Below are 19,399 nucleotides of genomic sequence, written 5' to 3'. Positions count from 1 at the left end.
GTCGGAACCTCTTCGGTATTTTACATCCGTCTAATCAGCCGTAGATAAGATACCAGCCTGTACGCGTCGGTAAGCGAAAGTACCCCACAGCCAGTACACGACGACGTCTGTCGGGGACACCCGGAACTAGCCGATTGGCCGTGAACCCTTCGAGTAGGGGTCGCACAGACGCGGCGTGGGTTGGCGGCCGGGGCCCTCAGTATCGCGCGTCGCTTGGTGGTGTTCGGTTCGTCTGGTCTCGGTCTCGTGCGGTGTGCTCGTTCGCTGGCAAGTTTCAACCGAAAAAGGTAACAGAATAGAATGACAGCCACGCGACGTTTTTAAAAACACGGGATCGTCGTTCGCGTATCTCAGTTTCCGTCAGTGTGACTTCCGTGCGCTTGCTTCTACCCGTTTGAACACACGAAAAGGATGCGCCGTCTCGACGTAGCACCGCTTCTGCTCTGCCTCGGTGAGTACCATGAACCCACATACACGCGCGTTCAACGACGGATTCGCAGGATTCTTTTCCCACTCTCCTGGGTCGCCCTTCCCGTCGGGCAGTGAATCACGGGAAAGGGGAAAGAAACGGAGCAGCGGCAGCAGGAGAGATGCTACGTTATAGGTAGCTAACGGTTTCGTTTTTCGCTCGAAACGTTCAACTCCCTCTTGCACTCTTCGGCGAATCACCGTGCTTCGTTTCTTTCTTCTTTCACCGGCCACGCTATAATTACGGTTAATTCGGCCCGACTGTCAACCACTCCGAAACAAACGATCGCTTTGAGAAATTCGCCTGCTTCCTGGATGTCTTTTTCCGGTGGTCCGTGGCATTGCTACGAAATATTTACCCACGGACTTTCCTGGCATTCGATCAACCTTTTTGCCATCGATTTGCCTTTTATCGATACACGAGATCTCGTAAGTGGAGTGGCAACGTCTGTAATCGATCCCTTGTATCGTTGCTACTTTGTACTCCAAAACTGTACTCGTTCCGTTTTTCGCAATTTCCCGTCTCGAGGACGAAAACGTCCAGCGAATGCAATTAGTTCAGAAAGTATCGGATATCGTCGAATCTCTCGAGAGTGATGCCAAAGCCGATTCGATGGCCCTTTAACCAGAGATGCAAATCAAATTAAACGTTCGGCGATTTATTCGATTGGATACGTTCTTTTTCGTACCACCCCGCCATTGTGCAAATTATTCTTGTACGTACCAATATGTACACACTTTCTATGTGTATAACAATGACGTTTAACTAAATAGATTAGTAGTAATAGAATTGTAGAATTTAATCATTTGCGTATAGGAAACCAACCTCTCCGGACTCCAATTTTATAGAGTACTTCTAGTGTTAAAAAATAATATCGACGTTCAAGTATATCACAACGTACACGAGATCCAAAGGGGTTGAATACTCCAGTTCGCTACAGCCGCTCTAATTTCGTCAACAATTAAACGGTTAAAAGTAAAAATCAGGTTTCAGTTTTCGTATGTACATTATACATTCTTTATTTTCTTCTTTTTAACAATGAATCACCTTATAAATATTAATTCTTTCTGCTCCAATTTGCACGCGACCAGTACCGCCTGTGTCACGGTTCATTAACGTATGCTTCCCCTCAACGGGAACATAATTTATAATAATCCGGCAATTCCGAGCAACCGCGACTTATACAATACATATCCACGTATTCGATGAACCGTGTTTTTAAGGCTCGCCGCCGCTACCGTATAATACGAACGTTTGTCGATCAATTTCATCGATAAAAATAATTTTTGCCAACATTTGGATGCAAATACCAACCCCAGCGAGCGTGGACGGGTCGGGTGGATGCTGGCTACAGGCGTCTCTCTTCAGCGTCCATGACGCCGGCCGGTTACCCGCCGCACAGCGTCTCTGTCTCGCCCCCTCTCGAAGAGGAGAACCGGTTCGATAGCCATGCACACCTACAAAAGCCCCAGTATACGCAGACTCGGCGGAAAAGGGGGGCCATATTACGTATCCACCTACCTAATATCGACGGTAACGTCGTATACGTGCCGGTGCACGTGTAATTAGTAGCGATGGCTGCGAACTGGAGAGTGGCCTCTCGTCCGCGCCAGGCGTTCCTCCGTCATCTGAAAAATGCGAAACATACCTGCCGGCATCGAGCACGCATCGCGTGTAACAGCCGCGAAAAGGATGCGAGCCACGAGCACGCAAAGGACACGCGCGTTTCTCCGCGCTGATCGAATCTTGAATGGCTGCTCGTTAAGAGACATTCGCCAGGCTAGGCTCTCTTCTCTACGATATTAGCCAACCAATTTACTCGGGGTTCCACGGGAATGACTGGGCGATTTCGATGATTTACTTGCTAGAGCGAAGGCTAATTTGAACGAAGGGTACTTTGGAATACTTTTTATCGTGTTTGCGACCAGATAGAGCCTTGTTCGTAAGGAATAATTAGGTAATCGATCCTGAGTATTACACACTTGGCAAGGAAAAAGTTGGAGGAAATATTCGAGTAACAAATGGACCAGTATCGATCGATTCGCGGCGAAAAACCGCGGTAGAAATAGACTTTGTTTCGACATCGATTCGTTGAATGTTTTATGTAGAAGCAGTCTGGACCAAAGTTCTCCGTTGTTCTTCGGTTAGGAGTCGGTTAGTGATCCTAGAAATTTAAAAATGGAGTACTTCCACATGAACGCTATTTTTCATTCGCGAACGTCATTTTTCTTCACTGCCTTTGGGAACGCTCTGCGAATAGGATCACAAGGGTCATTCATCTACGCCTTCGGCTGGAACCAGTTTTTCAAAAATTACTAGCATGGATCTATAAGCTCCCAGAACGATGTATCCGCGAGCTACAAATATTACACAATTGAACAAATTTCAAAGTACCATGACATCCGAATACGAAAGCAAGCCAATTGTCGAGCCCGGGTCCTGGGGGCCGTCGGGTCTCCAGCTCTGAATAACTTTTATAAGCGATATAAGAGCATACGAGCGATGGGAAGGTGTCGTCGGTAAATACACGCGTACGAATGCCAAGCCGATGGATACACACCACAGAATCACTCCCTCTCCTTGGTGGCCCCAGTTTTCCTTTCTCCGGCGGTCGGTTGCCCCACCGGCCACTTGGCTATTCATCTTGGTCCGGCGCTCCTAATTACACGTCTCGGGTTACGGATGAGAACGACCATCCCAGCATTCGGAGACGTCCTGTGCCCTGAAAAGGGGTACCAGTACACTGCCGCTTTTTTTACCCCGCTCCTCCTCCCTCTTTCTCCTTCTCTGTACATCTTTTTTACACTGGTTGCCACTAAAGGCCCTTTGTCCATGGCCCGGCGTGCGCGGCTATTTTATACACCGAATGTTATTCAGCCCCCAGAGTTACTCGCTATCTCGGTCGTTCTCTCTTCGATGCTCCGCATTGATCTCTGTTTGGCTCGCGAGAGGTTACTGGAACCGTCAGGACCGGCGTGCGAGTGCGAGGAAGAAGGTCGAAGGGGTAGGGGCGGCACGGAGCACGAAGAAAAATTGTATTAGCCCTTTGATCCCTTGGCTGGTGGAACGACTCGGTGGAAGAGAGCGAATAAAAGCAGAGGCCGCGCGTAATGCGGCTATTTACGCATAAAGAGCGAAAAACGTGGCGCTTTTCCCGTGGAGCTGCGACACGTTGCGCTCAGGACAGGTCACGCGCCATCCGTTTCACTTCGTGGCTCGCCTTTGCGGCCGCACTCCCGGCGAAAAGTCACGTTTCTGTCCTTTGCCGCCGTCCGTGGACGCTTGGCGTCTTTGTAACCCGAGACGGACTACTGTTCCCGGGGCTCGCTGTGAAAACAACGAGGCAAGTGCAGCGGGGAACCAGCGAGCCGCGACGAAACCTAGTCGTTATCGGCCCTTCTAATTCTGATATTTCATTAACGAGTAATCTTAGGAACAGACGAATCGATGGGTTTCTTCAGAGTTCTGGAACTAGTACTTTCATACAACACGTTTGACTCGTGTTATTCGTGTTTCGTTCTCACCTGTTGCGAAAAGTATACATTTTCATCCCCCAAAAGTGCCTGTTTTTTTCTAACGAGGTTACAGCTTCCGAAAGAAAGTCTCTCAGCTGTCGTGTCGTCACAGGTCTCTCGATCATGCCACGGGAAGCATCGAACTCTGCTGAACAGCGATAATCGCGGGGTCCCTGAGAAAATAAAAGGAACACGGCCGGAGGAGAGAACGTGACTTTTCCGTGGATATCGTCGCGATAAATAGATACCGATATCGTGGGCGATACGGGTGGTTTCCGGTCCCGTGTTTCGACAGGAAGCGGGTTGTTCGCTGCACCGGGGGTTTGTTTCTTTTTTTTTTTCTCTCCTCTCGTTCCCTTTGATTCGGTCGGGCGCGCGTGTGCCTGTGCGTCTGAAAGAGCGTAAAACGGTTCGTCGCGGGCGAAAGCAGCGTTTGATGACCCGCGCGCAGGAGCCCAAGAGACGCGGATAATATATTTCGAGCAGGCGATAGGCCTCTTTGAAATCCGCTCGCGGTTCGTCATCGCGCGTTGCTCAGGCTCGTTGAAACGACGCTCGGTCGATCGGCCCTTTCCGTTCGACGAATTCCCTTTGACTCGGCCACGTGAATAGCCCCCTCGTCCGTGCATCTCTTTCCCCAATTTTTCAATTTTTTACACGAGTACCTCTCTATCGCCTCCACCCTATCTCTATCGCGACTGTTCTCCTCTTTTCCGCGAGTCTCGAGTTGCCTCGCCCGCGAACATTTGCGTCCACTCGTGCGAACGAGCACCACTGAACCCTGCACCTTTTCAAACGCGAATTATCGTGCGCGCAGGGTGCCTGCCCGATTGTATTCGCCCAAATATTCGCTGCTCCGCGAACGAGAGTCGAGCGGGAAAGTGGCGAAACGCTCGTGGAAAATCGCTCGACGCCCCGTGCGTGAAGTCGGACCGCGAGGGTCGTGACACGCTTGTTCCGTACCCTTTGCGCGGTAGCTGAGTACTTTGCATCGAGGAGGATTCATCGGAGCGCTCCCTCATCTTTAACGAAATAAATTTTGATTGGATGAGATCAAAAACATTCCCCGAGTATTTTATTTCATTATTTCGTAGTTTCAACAGAAGAGGGGTTTGATTCCATCCATAGCGGATCTGCCAAATATTTTTCTTTATCGAGGCGATTGCACGGAAGTTAGAGTTTGAAAACCCTGGTCAGCGCGTCGAAGTTGGAGTAAAAATAAGGGAGGAACGATGAGATGAAATCTTCCACATTGAAACGTGGCTCGTTCTCTCGGCAGGGAGTCTAGAAATGTTGGTCCGATAAGTGGGTTAGGTTCCGACGCGTCATCTTTCCTTCGCTCCACGTATTTCATGGGGAATTGCCGCGACGCGGGGCGTTTCTTTCCCCGAGTTTCGCGATGCTTTATTCTCCTCGGTCCGATAACAACTTAAGGGGACTAGACAGTCAAATTGCTCCAAGACGAACACAAGTCTTGACTTTTCTTTTCGCGCGGGGTTTATAGATTGCATCGTGAAGACTGAGAGAATATGGATACGGTTACATAATCGTTGAAAAAAGTTTTCTGGTCTTACACGAATTTTGGAAGACTTTGTTCTTGAGCAACTGGACTGCTCAGTCCCCTTAACGAACGCGAGGTTCTCGGTTCTAGCGAGAGTCGCTCGCCGTAAGAAAATTTTAAGGGCGAAAGTTCGTTTGAACGAGTCGCAATAAGAAATTTGAAGCGCGAGAGACGGTGACCCCCACGCTTCCACGCAGCCACCACTAATTCGTCCTTCACTTTTGTGTCCGTCAACGGCGAGGCGTGACAGAGTGGCGTTACTTTCTCACTGTCAAAAGGGCGTCGGTGCTCCGGAGTTCGCGCGGAGGTCTGATCCACGGCAGCTTCTTCCCTCGTTCCCCTCATCTGCCACGCGTTTTCCTTTTCCTTGGCCGCCTCTTGGCTCCTCCGCGTTCCTTTCTCTTCGCCTAGTTCGCTGCTTTTCCATCTTTTCCGTTCGCGGCGTCGGTTTTCCCTTTTTTTAACAAGACCCCCGACTTCCTCGTCTTGTCTCGACACCCCGAGACGATGAAAGGAGGCTCTCAGGGCGCATTCAGAATCGTGAAAAACGTCCCGAGAGTGTGAATTTCACGGTGCTGGGGAGCGTCTGGAAGGCGGCACTCCGAACACAATTTGCACCGACGACCAACGGGAGCCAGCCGTGGCCAGGACTCCGTGAAAATGCACGCCAGGGTGCTGCCACGGTGAATATTTTTCCTTTCACCTTCCAACGCGAGAGTACACCCATACGCGAGCGCGCGCTTAGGTCGATCTCCGCGGCTCGCACGCGTTCTTGCGGCCACGTTGCTCCGCGCAACCTACGGCCACGCGTAAATCATGTTGTTCGGCGTGGCTCGCTGGCTGCGAGCCGCCGTGATAAAGTGCGCGTTCCGCGTACGCGCGATGAATTATGCATCTGTATGCATTAAACGGCCGTCACGAGGTGACGTACGTTCGATACGCGCGCCGCGAGATTCGAAAACCTTCCATCGACGAATCGACTTCTCGGTTCTTGCCTCGCCTTGCATATAACAGCTTAAAAAAAAAAAAAAAACATTATTTCGAAACCACGAACAGACACTTCAATTTTATTTATATAGATAACCGTCTCTCTACTGCCATTCGTCGACGAAGACTGGCACAACGAATACCCAACCGCGAGGTATCCAAAGAGCGGGCAACTATTCGAGAAGTCGGCCAGGAATCTCGAAGAGGCACGAAAGGAATCCGGCTAATGATTTTTCGATTTTAACGAGTCAGTCTTTGGGCGTGGAGAGGGTGTAGTCTCTGTAACGAAAAGATTTCGAGTCGTAACGAGGCGAATTCCGCTCCGCGGGGTACAAGCTCTGCTTCTTTTCTTCCCTGACCGAGGAGAAACCGCGCCGCGAATAATAATCAAACGGCCGTATCTCGCGGGCCTTCTCCACCGTCTTCCTTCGCTTCTAACGTTCGCGGTGGAAGCGATCTCTTAACCGAGAGAAAATAGCTCGGCCGCGTTGCTTTGAAGTCCGCCGGAAGTGGATCGACCGTCGAGAAAAGGGGGCGTTCTTTGCGATCCCAGCGTGGTTTACGAGCCGATCCGCGTCGCATCCTCGCTCGTGTGTGTTCCCACGTGTAGCTGCCACATATGGCACAGACCCGTTCGAATAATAGATCGGGAATAGAAACCTTCTTGTAGCGTGATCGAGTTGGGTTTCAGAAATTCCCTGTTTGCATCGCTCTAGTATATTGTGCAATATACGCCATAGAAACCTTTATGGATTCTGGTAGGCGTTATTCAGAGGTAACGATAGATAACATTTAAATGACTCTAATAGAGGATGAACAATACTCCTATGGGACAAATAGACGAAAGTAGAGTGGTAAAAATTAATGAATCGTCAGTCGTTGGTTTAACTGCATCGTGCCGAACGCTGACATAACTTACGAGAGCGTAAAAGGGACGCACGGGAGCCGAAAGATGGAGCCGGTCTTGTAAACGCCATAAAGCTGCGCGAGGGAGCAGCTGCAGCCGCCGACCGAAAGGAAGATGGAACGCGAAGGAGATGTTTGGCTCGGGAAGGAAAGTAATCTCGAGAGTAGGTCGTAAAAGCGGTCGTGTTTACCCCTCGGGGAGGTTTCAGGATCGGCAGCCAGCGACTCGGGGACTGACGGGCACTGCCGCCGCGCGCGTGTATTCTTTTTTTAGGATTTGGCTGCCTCGCGCTGATAAACCTGGGTAACCATTGACATCCACCGGGTGGGTCGACCCGGAGGGAGCGTAATTCTCTTCTTTGGCTCGTTCCGCGATTTTTCTCGTTCCGGGGATATTCGCGCGGGAGAATCTCCATTATCTTCTCTCCTGTTACCAGACACTGTGTCGCCCCCAATTTCATCGGTTACTTCGGGAACGACATATGCGACACTTTTATGTGGTTTTGAGTTAGACGGTCTCGAGGGTTTCGAGTTGGAGCCTCGGGTGGAATGGACTTCTCGTAGAATTTTGATTTGGTAGCCATTGTGTCGTGGAAATCGTCGATTCGGAGGGATGGATCTTTCCCCAGATTTTTAGAAGCAGGGTGAGTGGAATCGGAAGGTTTTTATTTATTTTGCTCGAGAGACTGAGAGTAGTAACGTGCGTCGATTTTGAAACGTCGATCGATACGTAAAAAAACTGCAGAAATAAGAACAGAAGAAATTAGTCAGTCCTCCCCGATTAACATTTCCTGTTCAGTCATTCTATTCACGGTTCTCCTATGGTTGCTATTCGGTCCACTAACGTCAGATTGGGTCAGATTCGAAACGCCGTACATTTCAACCGTCAACCACGAACAGCTCGGGATCCATAATGCCAGGTCATAAATCTATCGAGGCGTGGGGCCCCGCTCTTTTATTTATCTTGGCTCGAGGGGCCCCCTCTAGCCCGAGCTCCCTAATTCCGAGGCCAGGTAAGGCCGACGATTCCAGGCTCCACCTTCCGTAGTTTTCGAGTTTCATCCGTGTCCTTTGCGGATCCTGTTATTATCTCGCTCTGGGCCTGAAATTAACCCTTAAAATCGTACACGGAGGGACGACCGCGGGACCGCAATTTACAGCGTCGGTCGAACACGACCCAGGGAACTTGTAATTTTCGACCAAGTCTCTCGGAGCCTATCGGACTCGCACAATTCTCGAAAATAATTATTACAGACCCGTCAAAATTGCACAATATTGCGAGAGTCTCATCAACGGGAATTGCGGAATCGGCTTCGACCGTTGAACGTTCCTACGAAAACGATCGCTTCTCTTAATGGAGCTTTTCACATAGGGACTGAACGATCCTAAGGCATATACAGTCAGTCTCATAAATATTCGTACCCTTTATATTTATTAAAGAAAGTCTAAATGAAACGATGGATTTGATGTTTCCAACTAAATTTTTCATTATAAAATAATACATGTTTAATGTTTATTCATGTACATATTTATAATGAAACATTTATTTGGAAACATTAAACCAGTCAAACAATATAATTCTAGCCTGTCAAACGAATTCTCAAAAACACAACATATAAATTGCCCCGATCGCGAGTCCGTCCATCAGCGAAAACAAGTAATTCGTAGTTAGTTACCAGGCACGTAATCGAATCACACGCAACGTCAGACCTTTACAAACGAATTAATTGTTTGAAAATGACGATATCATTAATTTAGCAACGGTAAATTGGCGAAGTAACGCACACCGAGGGACGCGACGGTGCACGCTAAAGCTTTCTGTCGTGGAAACGCAACAATCGATTTTCACCCTGGCACGGAAAATTTAATCCAGGGACGGGGGTAACATTGGCACTGTTTGCGAAATCATCGCGATCGTTCCGAATCACGGTTCCCGTGTGTCGCTGCGCGTTTTTCCACCGATTTTTCCGTTCCCCCTTTTATTTCCCTACTCTTTTGTTTTCGCGACGCGGCATCGACGCGACGAAAAAAATATGCTCGAGCAGATGATTCTTGTTACGGGTTTTTCTCTCCTCTCTTTGCCTTCTCCTCGGTTCGTGGCCCCCCGAGTTTGCTCGTACAATGTGGTTCGTTTAATTTGCACGGACCGACTATTTGTTCGACGGACGTTGCGTGCCCGGGCTCGAATCGTGCATGAACGATTAAAAAAATGACCCGACTCCGCTCGCGCGCCATCCAGTCGGAGTTTAACGGTAACCCGGTGAACGGATCCGAGTTTCATTTGCTTCGTACATTAAATGCACTTCCGTCCAGATTGCGATACACGTACCGAGATGAAAGCACCGCGAGCTTTCGTTTAATTGCCTCGAAAAAGCTTCGACTGGATTAATGCGAAACGGGGCGAAGTGCGTCCGACCCGTGTCTGAATGTCGAACCACGCAAAGTAAAAAGAAGAACGAACAAGGATGGAAGGAACCACGGAAATGTGATCGCTCGATTTCAGTCCCCATTGTGTCGCTCCTCCCCTGTTAAACCGTTTTTTCACTTAATATCTACAGTTTTTTCTAGCAATTATAAAACATGCATAGTCGAACTTTGTCATAGGTATTCGCTTATCATTTTCCACGACGTTACAGTGATGCAACGCGCGCAACGCTTTTGTTAGCCGAGTCCAACCCCTCCAAAACCACTCGAGGGTTCGCGATATCAGAAATCACAGTCCAACGGGCTTTGAATCTCCTCCATTAAAAATTGGAATAATCGAGCGACGTTTGAATGGGAGCAATTTTCACCATCGCCGTACGAAATCTGAAGGTTTCCTTCTCGTTAACGCCTTTGCTCGAACTTCCCAATGCCAGCTTTCAGCGCACACGTGTACGCGGACTTGCTTTCAATTGAGAAAGACCGCTCGCGAGGAGGGTGCTCGTTAATATACGCTCCGCGGACCTCTGTTCGGGGCAAAAGGCCTCGTTAATAAACGTTTCTTGGCAAGTAGACCTCCTGATCGAATTCACGGCCACTTTATGCAAATGCGAGTACGCGTTTGCGGAAGATTGCGAATACGATACTCGCCGGGGAACATCTGCCGCGTATTTTACGGATATCATTCTGCAGGTTCCTCCCTCCTCCACCGATTCTTCTTCCTCGATGAATCTCGTCGAGATATATGCAGCTATAGGTAGAATCACTCCAGGGAAATACGTCTACGTTCGTGTCCGGAGAACGCAGGTAGACGCTGCCGGAGAAGAACAGTGGCGCGCAACCTTTATCGTTTGTCAACTAAACGATTAAAAGTATATTTTTGGGGGGCGAAAATTTAATCAGCATTTCGAGTACGTGTGTTAATACGTTTTTAAGCTTATAAAGATAAAAATTGAGTCGACGGAGCAAATTTTTAGCGGTACATCTTTTGAGCACCACCGAGTTCAAAGGAAGGGGTAGTATCGCGATGCATCAGAAACGAGATTACGATGGAGGAAGAAAGGAAAAAAAAATTGCATTAAACGGTGTGCCTCGAAACCAGAGAGTGGGATATCAGAGGAAGATTTTTGTATCCGCGAAAATCAAAGGATACCGATACAATGCCATTGCCCTGTGCTAATTATCAATCAGCTTAATGAGGCCTCCGCTATTCGAAGCGCCTCGCCGTTGTCAGGATCTGTTTTACACGAGTCCCTCGACGCTGTGTCGTTCGATTGCTACCGCTGTATCTCAATAATTAGTGGGATATTCATAACGCAGCACGGATACTCTCTCGAACCTTCGATGATCCGAATAGAATGTCAAAATATTAACAGTTTTTCGTGCATTACTCGTAAAATATAAATGAAAATTTCCGCTGCGGAATGAAATATTTGAACTAGAGGATCAAACTATTCACCAAGCAGACAAAGTAAACAAAGCAGCCTTTTTATTGTACCCACAAGCCCTGTCCGCTGATTAGCAAAATATTGACCCGATGCGTCTCCAATCTCTCCATTTCTACCTGCGACTGTATCGTTACGGACCACGTTTGCATATTTCCCCTGCCTGGTATCCGAACGCGAACTTCCGAAGCGTAGCCCGCGGCACGGCGGAGACGCCAATTAACGTCACAATATGCAACGAACGGTAATTTGATTGGCCCCCTGTAACGTTTGATCGACATGTTTGCACAGTGGCAGCGGTGTTCGGGCAGGACGGCGACCTGTACTTCTCGGTCAGCCCTGGCGAGCACTCTGTGGTCGAGGGATCACCGGTGCGTCTGAGATGCGAGGCGCAACCCAGCTCGCGCGTCAAGTACTCATGGAAAATCGACGATCAACCCCTGGCACCTAGTCCACGGAGACATCAGGACGGCGGCGACCTGCGAATTACCAGGGTCAATCGAATCCTCGACAGCGGCAAGTTCGTATGCGTGGCAACTCACGAGGACACCGGATACTCCATCGAGAGCTCGCCAGCCAAGATCGACATTCAATGTGAGTTTTTACTTCAATTTTCTTTAAATACATGATTTACGACTAGATTAGTCCTCTTCAGGATTTACGAATTATCGTGTTAATATTAAATCATGATATCGGTTCTGGTACGTAGATGTTATATTCGTGTCGCAGAGAGCATGATTCCTTTACCTCTTCACCCCCTTGGCCACATATGTGAACGTTTAATTTTTTATAATTACAATTACTGTGAATAATAAAAAGAACAAAATTTTGATAATAACTTATTCGCTACAGAATCCCTCAACAAGAGGAGTAAAAGTGTTATGGTTTAGCTGCACTGATGATGTTACTTACGACGTACAGTTAGAGATATAAGAAAAAGCGTGAAGAAAACTTGTCCCTGAAGAGGTTAGAAAAATAAATTCAGCGTCAGTCTGGAACCATCTGCCCGTTTCCTTCGTTCCGACAGAGAATCCGTCCGACGATAATGATTTCTTGTTGGGGACGTCGAGGAGCCGGAAAACGCGACAGATTTGCAATTAATCCAGCGACGTCGGTTTCGCCAAAGGCGGGAAATCGTTATATTATCGGTCCCAGAGAAGGTCTATATCGTTTAACGCGACGGAGCGTCTCGCGATAATGGAGCGCGTTTCTTCGCGCGCAAACACGGGGATTTTTTAACGAGCCGCGCGTACTCGTACGCCTGGTATTTAATTAATAACGTCCGCGGTGCGCGAGACCATCGAAATTAATCGCGTAGACTGCGTCAGCGAAAGGTTGATTTATATTATCCGACGCAGCTCGCGTCAGCAACGGACTCACGGAGACTCTCCTAATCCAGCGTTCGGTATCGTAATTAATAATTAAAGAAACGAGCCGATACAGATCATTTCTGTACGTTTAAAGTCTACACCACTTTTGGGTCATTGTAATATTATCGCTCGACAAACGCATCGAACTGCCGCTAGTACCGCTAGCTTCTCCTTTTGTTCCACTCGATAAAACGGGAAAATTATCTTTCTCGGTAAACAGACTGCGAAACACTTTACCTCGACAGGTTTTCCCAAGCCTCTGTACATTGTCCAGTCCGCAGAAAATTAGCGATGTATGCGAACCTGTCTTTTCCTCGGTTAAATTGATTTGAACGCGCAAAGGTTGACGACCACAGTCGAAGGAATCCAGCCAGCAGTGGGGGCGAGTCTGGGTCGCTAATTCGAGCACTAAATTTTATCAATATCCGAGACATTCCGTCGCAACGACGGAGCATAAATCAACCTTAATCTGGTTCCGTGGCGAAACCGATAACCCGATATAGCGTAATACGGGCGGTTCATGCTCCCGTCGGTTAATCGACAAAGTACGAACGAAACGGCGTTAGGTGGAAGCCGACGAGGTGCGCGCGAGGGTGGTGTAGGACGAAGGGACAGTTCCCCGAGGGATTCGAAGCGACGATACGACGGAATTTCACCGTGGGCTATGTTATTCTCACGGCACTTTTTAATCGCCCTTTCTCCGCAAAAGCGCAGATCAAACGCCTCCTGTGCAGAAATTACGCGAGCCCCAGCCAAAGAGTAGACGAGCAAAACTGAGTAGACCGCAGGAGGATCAGGACGAGTCGATGGGGAGCCTTTGGGGTGGGAACGGGAGGGGGGGATTGAGGTGGACGGAGAGGGAGACGAGATGATAGACGGAGAAAGATAACAAAAGAAAGGACCGAAACGGATGGGAAGCACAGAGAAATCGATTCGCGATGGACTCCGGTAGCCGAACTCGAGCACCGCAGGAGCTCTTTCCCTGTACCCGGCGTCCTTCCCCCGTTCCACCACCCCACCCCCGCTCCCCTCGTTTCTGTCCAATTATTCGCCAGCGCGACATTAATTAAGCAAGATAATTTGCCCTCGAACCGGGCTGCCCAATATGGCGTCCGCCAATGTCGGGCGGGCGGAGCTACGCGCTCGCGTTTTAATGATTCGAAAACGCTCAAGGGTTGGCTCGCGGGTTGGCACTAGAGCCGCGGAAAAATAAATCCGACGACGACGACGACGACGACGACGACGCCGACGACGATTCCGACGACGACGGCGATGGTGCTGAGAGCGTCGAGTCCGAGGGGGTAGCGGCGCGCCGGAAGAAAACAGAAAACGTGGAGGAGAGAAAAAATATATATAATGTTACGAGCGAGCGGATCGCGCCTAGTACGCACCTACGGTACCATTTTTTTATTTGTACCTGAAAACGCGCACAAAATAGGTGCTTTCCCGCTCGCAGGACGAGGGAGGAACGCGGCGAAAGCGACGAAAAAAAAGAAATATGTATATGTACGCGCCGGTTGATGGGGGAGGCGCGGATCGCGCTGCCGCGATACTGAATGAATAATGAAGAAATTTGCAAAAAAAAAAGTACATATTATTAAATCGGGGGAAACGTCGAGAACGGGTGGAAGAAGAGAGAAATAGTGTTGAAATGGTCGCGGGGGTGTTCGCGGGGCGAGGGCGAGGGAAGAGAGAAACGACGCCGGGGCGTCGTTAGCGGCCCGGCACCTCGTTATCATGTATCGTTTCGTAATTATTATTACACGCTGCTGCCAACCCGGTGAAGTGCACCGAGCACGAGTACATTTAGCGCCCGTGCTTAATACCCGTCGCCCGGCTCGATTCCTTTTGAATAATTGCGATAAATATAATAATGATAATGACGATGGAACGTTTTCTTCGGCACGCAACCACCGTTTTCCGTCACACCCTGGCGGGGATTTCTTTTCGTCTAGTCGTCGCGTGATTTCGTCGACCGAACGCGTCCCTTTCAACGTGGATTCTTTAACGCGCTGCGAGGGGAACGGACAAATCGTTAATAAAAAATACGGTTCTCCGCGCGATATTACAAGTGTTCGAATAACGTACCGAGGTTTGAAACATAGGCTGGAACTTGTACGCTTACAGAAAAAGCTTGCAGAGCTTACAAAATGCAGACGTGTACAAATTAAAAAATTGCAATATTTTATAGTCTCAGATCACTCGTGACAACGCGACACCGATGTTCGCATGGTTCGTTCCTGTTTCTCGACTGATCAATTAAGTCCATCCGGACCGGCAATCGCAGGTATCGATCTAACGACGCGAAAGATCGATCGGGGCGTTGACCGATACAGGATAGGCCTTAATTCGATTCCAGGGGAACGAGGAATCTCCATTGGACGCACGCGATCCGAGAGATTCGGTTCCAACGCGATGCGGTGGTGGACGTGTATCGGATAGCTAATTAAGCGGCCTCTAATATTAACGCCGCCGTCCCGCGTGATAAATTACACGCTTCTCGCTCGAACGATGGCGAAGGCCAAGGTCGATACAGGAATGTGGAGGAGCCAACCACCCGCTGTCTTGGGAACGAGAACCCACCGATTTTCTTCGGTACCACGCTCGTTTCAACCTTTTAACGCGTTCTCGCCAGGACGGTGTTTCGCCTTTAGGGTTTTCCTTTTATCACCGCCTGTTTCAGCAAAACACAGTGTCGCTTATAGATATTCGATAGCTTGTTCTAACTTCACTCCAGCTCTATTATTATTCCTTAAACTCGAAGGGTTAAATGAAATCGAAGGGCAAAAATGATGTTCCATGTCGTTTGAATAATTTTGAGTGATTTCCCGTGTATATGCACAAGGAGTTTCTGAAATGAGACGGCGAACTTTGTGGTTAACCGGTGATCGTAAAAATAAACAGCCTCGACATGGTCCGTGGATTTAAGAGGGTCGTATAGTCACAAAAATTCCTTATCGGTTAAAGAATGTTCGCTTTCCAAATGCCAGGGTAGCATTTATGCCCAGAGTCGTATACTTTGAGTCGTTTTGAACGTCGATACCGGGTGGGCTGTTTAACTCTGCCGCCCAAAACGCGTAGCAAACATGTTTCGGGAACGTTTCCATCCAACCATAAACCAAGATATCGCGGTGGTATTAAAGCAGAAATCGCTGTTTCAGGAGACTTCAGCATTTTCGAATTGGGAGACTTGTCCGTAGTATAACGTCCGCGCAGAATTTTGTTTCCATTTTTTCGTACCCATGACTCGTAGCTCAATGGAGGGTTACATGGCCCCCATTGGGAATCCCCGAAGTACGTTAACTTGCGTATTTCGAAAGGGTGTATCGCAGTCGCGCTAGTCTCGGTTGATCCCTTAAACATGCTTTAATACCCAAAATCTCTCCTCGGCGCGGACTGTATAAATGACGCGCGCGGTATATTCTCGTTCGATTAAATAGATCGTGCGTATTCCCGGGATTCCGACAGAGTCACTGTTTGGGAACGACGAAAATGCGTTATCCACGTACTGCGGATTTCCACGCGAACCAGGTAGGAACACGGGAAATTTTCCGCAGTTCCCGACGGTAACGTTCATGTGAAGTTATTTGCGACGGGATTTCTTTCAAAAAGAGGTGAAAAATCGAAGCATCAGACATTCGATGACGAGACGACGCGCGTGGATTTCCTAAATGAAATTATCGTAATTAAATCGAGAAGTTTCGGTGTGTGGTAATTTCGCGATATCGAAAAGCGACGTCGAGACTCGCCTCGGGTTTTTCCACCCTCGAAAGGTCGAGCGTCTGACGAGTGATCTCTCGAACACGCTCGGCGATGACGAGCTGGCCCGCCGTGAATATTCCGCGTACCTCGCCGTGAAAACCATCCCTTTCCCTCTTTTAATTTCCAACCCCTCGGCTCGCGGCCGCAGACCTGGCTACGGGGGACGAACGGAGGCACGGGGGGTAATAACACGCCGAGGAGGATCCTTTGTCCAAATAAAAAAATAACATCTCGCTTCGCGACGAGGAAGAGCCCGCTGCGATACGCGACAATGGATAGGAAGTTGTTCAGCCCCGAGCTACGGCAACTGCAAGGGGGTGAGAGGGAAAGAGAGAGACAGCCTTGGTCGAGGGGCTGTATTCTCAGCTACGCGTATCGTCGACTTTACGCGAGATCGTATCTGATTTATACGCCGTGTACCTAGAATCGAGCGCATGGCTTCCTTCGCGTGAGATTTAATATCGAGCCCTCCTTTAACGCCGTATTTATCTACGCGGTTACTTCGCGCCCATTGTTCCTCTTTACGGGAGCCACGGCTCCCAGCGGACGTCTAAATTGGGGATTCGCACGTGAGGCGACAGTTTTTTTTAAATCAAACGAGGAGCCGATTGACTCTGAGTTACATCGAGGAATCACAAAAGCTCGAGCATAAATTAAGAAGTAAACTCGTCGAAATTCGAAAGGGTTAATTAGTCGTTACTTATCGGGTATTACTTCGAGCATGTAAAACTCGAGGAAAGCGACGTTTTCGCACGAGCGAGGCTAATGGAAACGCTCAACCGCTTTTAACGGCTTTGCGGCGAAAAGTAGCCGGGCTGATTAATCTCGTTTTTCTTGGACCGCTCGATGGTTCGCGAGATTAAACAATTTAAGGGCCTCCGGTAAAGTGTTAACGCGATTCCGGGGACGAGTGGATAATGAGATCGAAAAGTGGCTCCAGCCACCGTGAAAAATCCTGTCTCTCCGGCTTTCTAATGGGGCTGCGGCCGCGACTAACGACCGCGGGAACGGCTCGCGTTCTCGCCGCTCCTCGTTTACCTTCTTCGCGGCCGTAACGTCGCTCTCTTGCCACGACAATTAGACCCCACGCATTGTGCGTCGTCGACAATGAGCCATCGTTCTCTCCGGCATCTCATTTCCTTCGCGAAAAACGCTGCTACTCTTCGATGAGCTTCCTCGTACCAACGCTTCGTGTTCGCGTTCTCTCGCATAAACCCAGCCTTTGCCCTGGGGGAACTATGTTAGGTTGAAACTTTGGAAAGGTGGAACAAATGTTGTCAAGTTACCTATTCGATATCGTACATAAATGAAAAGAGCGATGCCATATCTTTTAGACCGACTTGTCCGACTAGCAAGACTCGCAACCAAACGCTTTCGTAAATATACTTATACTCACCTTGTTATTGTTTTCATCAATAATGAATACGCAATGGAATCACACTCTGCTGCCTATACATATATTTATTTGAATATAAATATCCAATAGTAATATTCCCTATCACGTTTTCTTACCGTAATTCGCGTAGACGCCAGCCAAGGAAATCTCGGCAGTTGAGCATCGCTTTTCCGTGGATTTCGTTCGAGGCGAACGCGACGACGACGACGACTCCGCGTTAATTGTGCGACTTTAATTGCTCGGTTGATACGTTTCAATCGCAGCGAGCCGCGCGCGATTGTTTTCCCCCGGCGGTTAATGAACGTCTTTCGCGCGTAACGACACTTGTGCTCGTTCAATTCACTCCTTTCGACGGGTTTTTTGTTCGGCTCGTTCCTTTGACGTCGAGATGGATTAATAACCGCGACTAATTTATACAAGTCTGCGGGAAAAAGTTTGACGCGCCGAGTCGGTGGATCTAGGCTCTGGGAGAAGAAGAAGGCTCGGTCGAGGGTGCGTAACCGCGTGCCAAACCCGCGTGCGGATCCCCACGGCTCGACTGGCCGCATAATGCGAGGCCAAACGGCAATTAGGCTTCCTGTATTGTACGCCACAACAATACCCATTTTTCAGCGGGACCCGCGTTGACGGGAAGTGCGCACGCGCGCAAGAGCGCCTAAATACCCTCCTAAATACCAGGATGAATTTATCGCGACGCGTCAGGGGTGCGGCTTGATCCAGATTCATCGGCATATTAAATGACACCTGGACGATAAATCAAACGCGCACCGACTATTTCACGGCCGACGAGTACGATGGAAAGGGGCGAAGATAGCGTCCGACAGCCACGAGCGACCTTCCAACTGATACGAATCGACGCTAGATACTCGTTCAAAGCTAACGATTCGAAATGTCTATTTTTAGTATTCGTTGGAAAAAAATATCAAATCGAAATTAGCTTGTAATCAGACTTGATCGCAAACAAATATGTCACGCGCTCGGGGAGGATTTCTTTTTACTAATCTTACGCCTTCTCTGTTATAAAACGGTACGATTGTGGCATGTACCGAAAAGGGCCACCCCGGTGTACCGAAATGTAAAAAAAAAAAGAAAATGCAGCAATGTCGCGTCTCGGTGTGGTTTCGAATTATATCCCCTTTAGAGGGGGGAAATCCGCGAGATCTCGAGGCAGGGCTGGCATAGGGATTCTCTCGTTTTTTCCTCGTCTCTTCGCTCTCTTCTTTGCTCTCAGCGGCGGTCGGCCTCGCGCAGGTGGAGAACTCAATTCAGGGAGGGTTTGCTTGCATTTTCATTGTCTCGCCTCCGCGCGGGCTGCACGTCGGCGTCGCCGTCGCCCGTCACCGTCGTCGTCGTCGTCGTCGTCGTCGTCGTCGTCGTCGTCGACGTCGTTGGCCCGTCGGGGAGCGACGAAGGGGACGGGTTGGGAAGCGTAAGAGCAGGAGGGCAGAAGAGGGAGGGGGTAAGCTAATCGTTGAGGCTGCAGCCCGGGGCGGCTGCATTTTTAAAAAACACTACCACGAATGCTCGTCGCGAGCTCGCAGCACGGAGAAACTGTTCTTTCACTCCC

The 19,399-nt window shown here is 49.2% G+C and overlaps 1 protein-coding gene across 1 annotated transcript in view; it reads left to right on the top strand.

Moving 5' to 3' along the window:
- Window positions 1-327: 327 nt before the first annotated feature.
- LOC128882119 (tyrosine-protein kinase-like otk) overlaps window positions 328-19,399 on the top strand; it is a 48,729-nt gene continuing 29,657 nt past the window's right edge. Inside the window, exons 1-2 of the mRNA XM_054133693.1 lie at window positions 328-451; window positions 11,596-11,898. Coding sequence (XP_053989668.1) covers window positions 412-451; window positions 11,596-11,898 — 343 coding nt within the window. The 5' untranslated portion in view covers window positions 328-411. The remainder of the gene's footprint in view (window positions 452-11,595; window positions 11,899-19,399) is intronic.

Source organism: Hylaeus volcanicus, chromosome 1 (genome assembly GCF_026283585.1).
Source record: "Hylaeus volcanicus isolate JK05 chromosome 1, UHH_iyHylVolc1.0_haploid, whole genome shotgun sequence".
NCBI classification, from domain to species: Eukaryota; Metazoa; Arthropoda; class Insecta; order Hymenoptera; family Colletidae; genus Hylaeus; species Hylaeus volcanicus.
Note: the sequence above shows the minus strand (reverse complement) of the source record. Positions and strands in the feature narration are given on the sequence as shown.